This window comes from Rhincodon typus, unplaced genomic scaffold (genome assembly GCF_021869965.1).
Source record: "Rhincodon typus isolate 14 unplaced genomic scaffold, sRhiTyp1.1 hic_rhity00001074, whole genome shotgun sequence".
NCBI lineage: Eukaryota > Metazoa > Chordata > Chondrichthyes > Orectolobiformes > Rhincodontidae > Rhincodon > Rhincodon typus.
The window spans coordinates 7290-8820 of record NW_025966712.1 but is presented as its reverse complement, the minus strand read 5'-3'; the positions used below and the strand labels follow the sequence as shown (position 1 = coordinate 8820).

Sequence of the window (1531 nt, the reverse complement as noted above, 5' to 3'; positions counted from 1 at the left end):
GAAAGCGAAGAAAGAGCGAGACAGAAAGCGAAGAAAGAGCGAGACAGCAAAGAAAGAGGGAGAGAGCAAAGAAAGAGAGGGAGAGAGAGGAAAGAGAGGGAGAGAGAGAAAGAAACAAAGCGATAGAGAGAAGAAAGAGAGAGATGGAAAAGAAAGAAAGAGAGAGAAAGAAGAGAGAGTGAGAGAAGAAAGAGAAGAAAGAGGGAGAAGAAAGAGTGAAGAAAGGTAGTGAAGTGAGCGAGAGAGTGTGAAGAGAGAGAGAGAGGAAAGAGAGAGAGAGAGATGGAAAGAGAGAGAGAGAGAGGGAGAGAAGAAAGAGAGACAGGAGAAAGAGAGATAGAGAAGAATGAGAGAGAGACGGGGAGAGAAGAAGGGGAGAGAAGAAGGTGAGCGAGAGAGAAGAAAGCGAGCGAGAGACAAAAGCAAGAGAGAGGAGAAACTGAGAGAGAGAAGAAAGAAAGAGAGAGAGAAGGAAGCGAGAGAGAGAAGAAAGAGAAAGGGAGAGACCGAAGAAAGACAGATGGAGAAAGCAAAGAAAGAGAGATAGAGAGCAAAAAGAAAGACAGATAGAGAGTGAAAAAAGCGAGAGAGACGAAATAGAGAGAGAGAAGAGAGAGAGAAGAAAGAGAGAGAGATAGAAGAGAGAGAGAAAGAGGGAGAGACAAGAAAGAGAAGAAAGACAGAGAGAGAGAACAAAGAAAGATCGAGGAAAGAGAGAACAAAGAGTGAGAGAGAGAGAGAGATAGAGAGAGAGAAAGAGAGATAGAGAGAAAGAGAGACAGAGAAAGAGAGAGAGAGAAGAAACAGTGACAATAGAAAGAGAGAGAGAAGAAAGCGAGAGAGAGAGAGAGAGAAGACAGACAGAGAGGCAGTCAGAGAGAGATAGAGAAGAAAGTGACAGAGAGAAAGAAGAGAGAGAGAGAAGAGAGCAAGAAGAAAGAGAGAGGGAGAGAGAGAAGAAAGACAGAGAGAGACCAAAGAAAGACGGAGAGAGAGTGAAGAAAGGGAGATTGAGAGAGCGAAGAAAGGGAGATAGAGACGAAAGAGAGAAAGTCAAAAGAGAGAGAGAGAAAGAGAGAGAGAGACAGGAGAAAGAGAGATAGGGAAGAATGAGAGAGAGAGACAAAAGAGAGAGATGGGGAGAGAAGGAGAGATACAGAGTGAGAAGAAGGAGAGAGAGAAGAAAGCGAGCGAGAGAGAAAAGAGAAAGGGAGAGAGAGAAGGAAGACAGATAGAGAAAGCAAAGAAAGAGAGATAGAGAGAGCAAAGACAGAGATAGAGAGCGAAAAAAGCGAGATAGAGAGCGAAAAAAGAGAGATAGAGAAGAGAGAGAGGAGAGAGAGAAGAGAGACAGAGAGAGAGAGAGACAGAGAGAGAGAGAGAAGAAAGAGAGACGGAGAGGAGAGAGAGGAGAAAGAGAGAAGAAAGACAGAGAGAGAAGAAAGAGAGAGAGAAGCAAGAGAGAGAGAAGAACGATAGAGAGAGTGGAGAGAGAGACAGAAACGAAAGAGAGAAGAAAGCGAGCGAGAGA

The 1531-nt window shown here is 44.2% G+C and overlaps 2 protein-coding genes across 2 annotated transcripts in view; both read left to right on the top strand.

Annotated features, from left to right (window-relative positions):
- Positions 1-229, top strand: part of LOC125481164 (101 kDa malaria antigen-like) — a 2272-nt gene extending 2043 nt beyond the window's left edge. The window contains exon 3 of the mRNA XM_048592362.1: positions 143-229. Coding sequence (XP_048448319.1) covers positions 143-229 — 87 coding nt within the window. The remainder of the gene's footprint in view (positions 1-142) is intronic.
- Positions 230-1262: 1033 nt separating this feature from the next.
- Positions 1263-1531, top strand: part of LOC125481163 (RNA-binding protein 25-like) — a gene marked incomplete at its 5' end in the record, with an annotated part of 1017 nt that continues 748 nt past the window's right edge. Inside the window, one exon of the mRNA XM_048592361.1 lies at positions 1263-1463. Within this exon, the coding sequence (XP_048448318.1) occupies positions 1263-1463 (201 nt within the window). The remainder of the gene's footprint in view (positions 1464-1531) is intronic.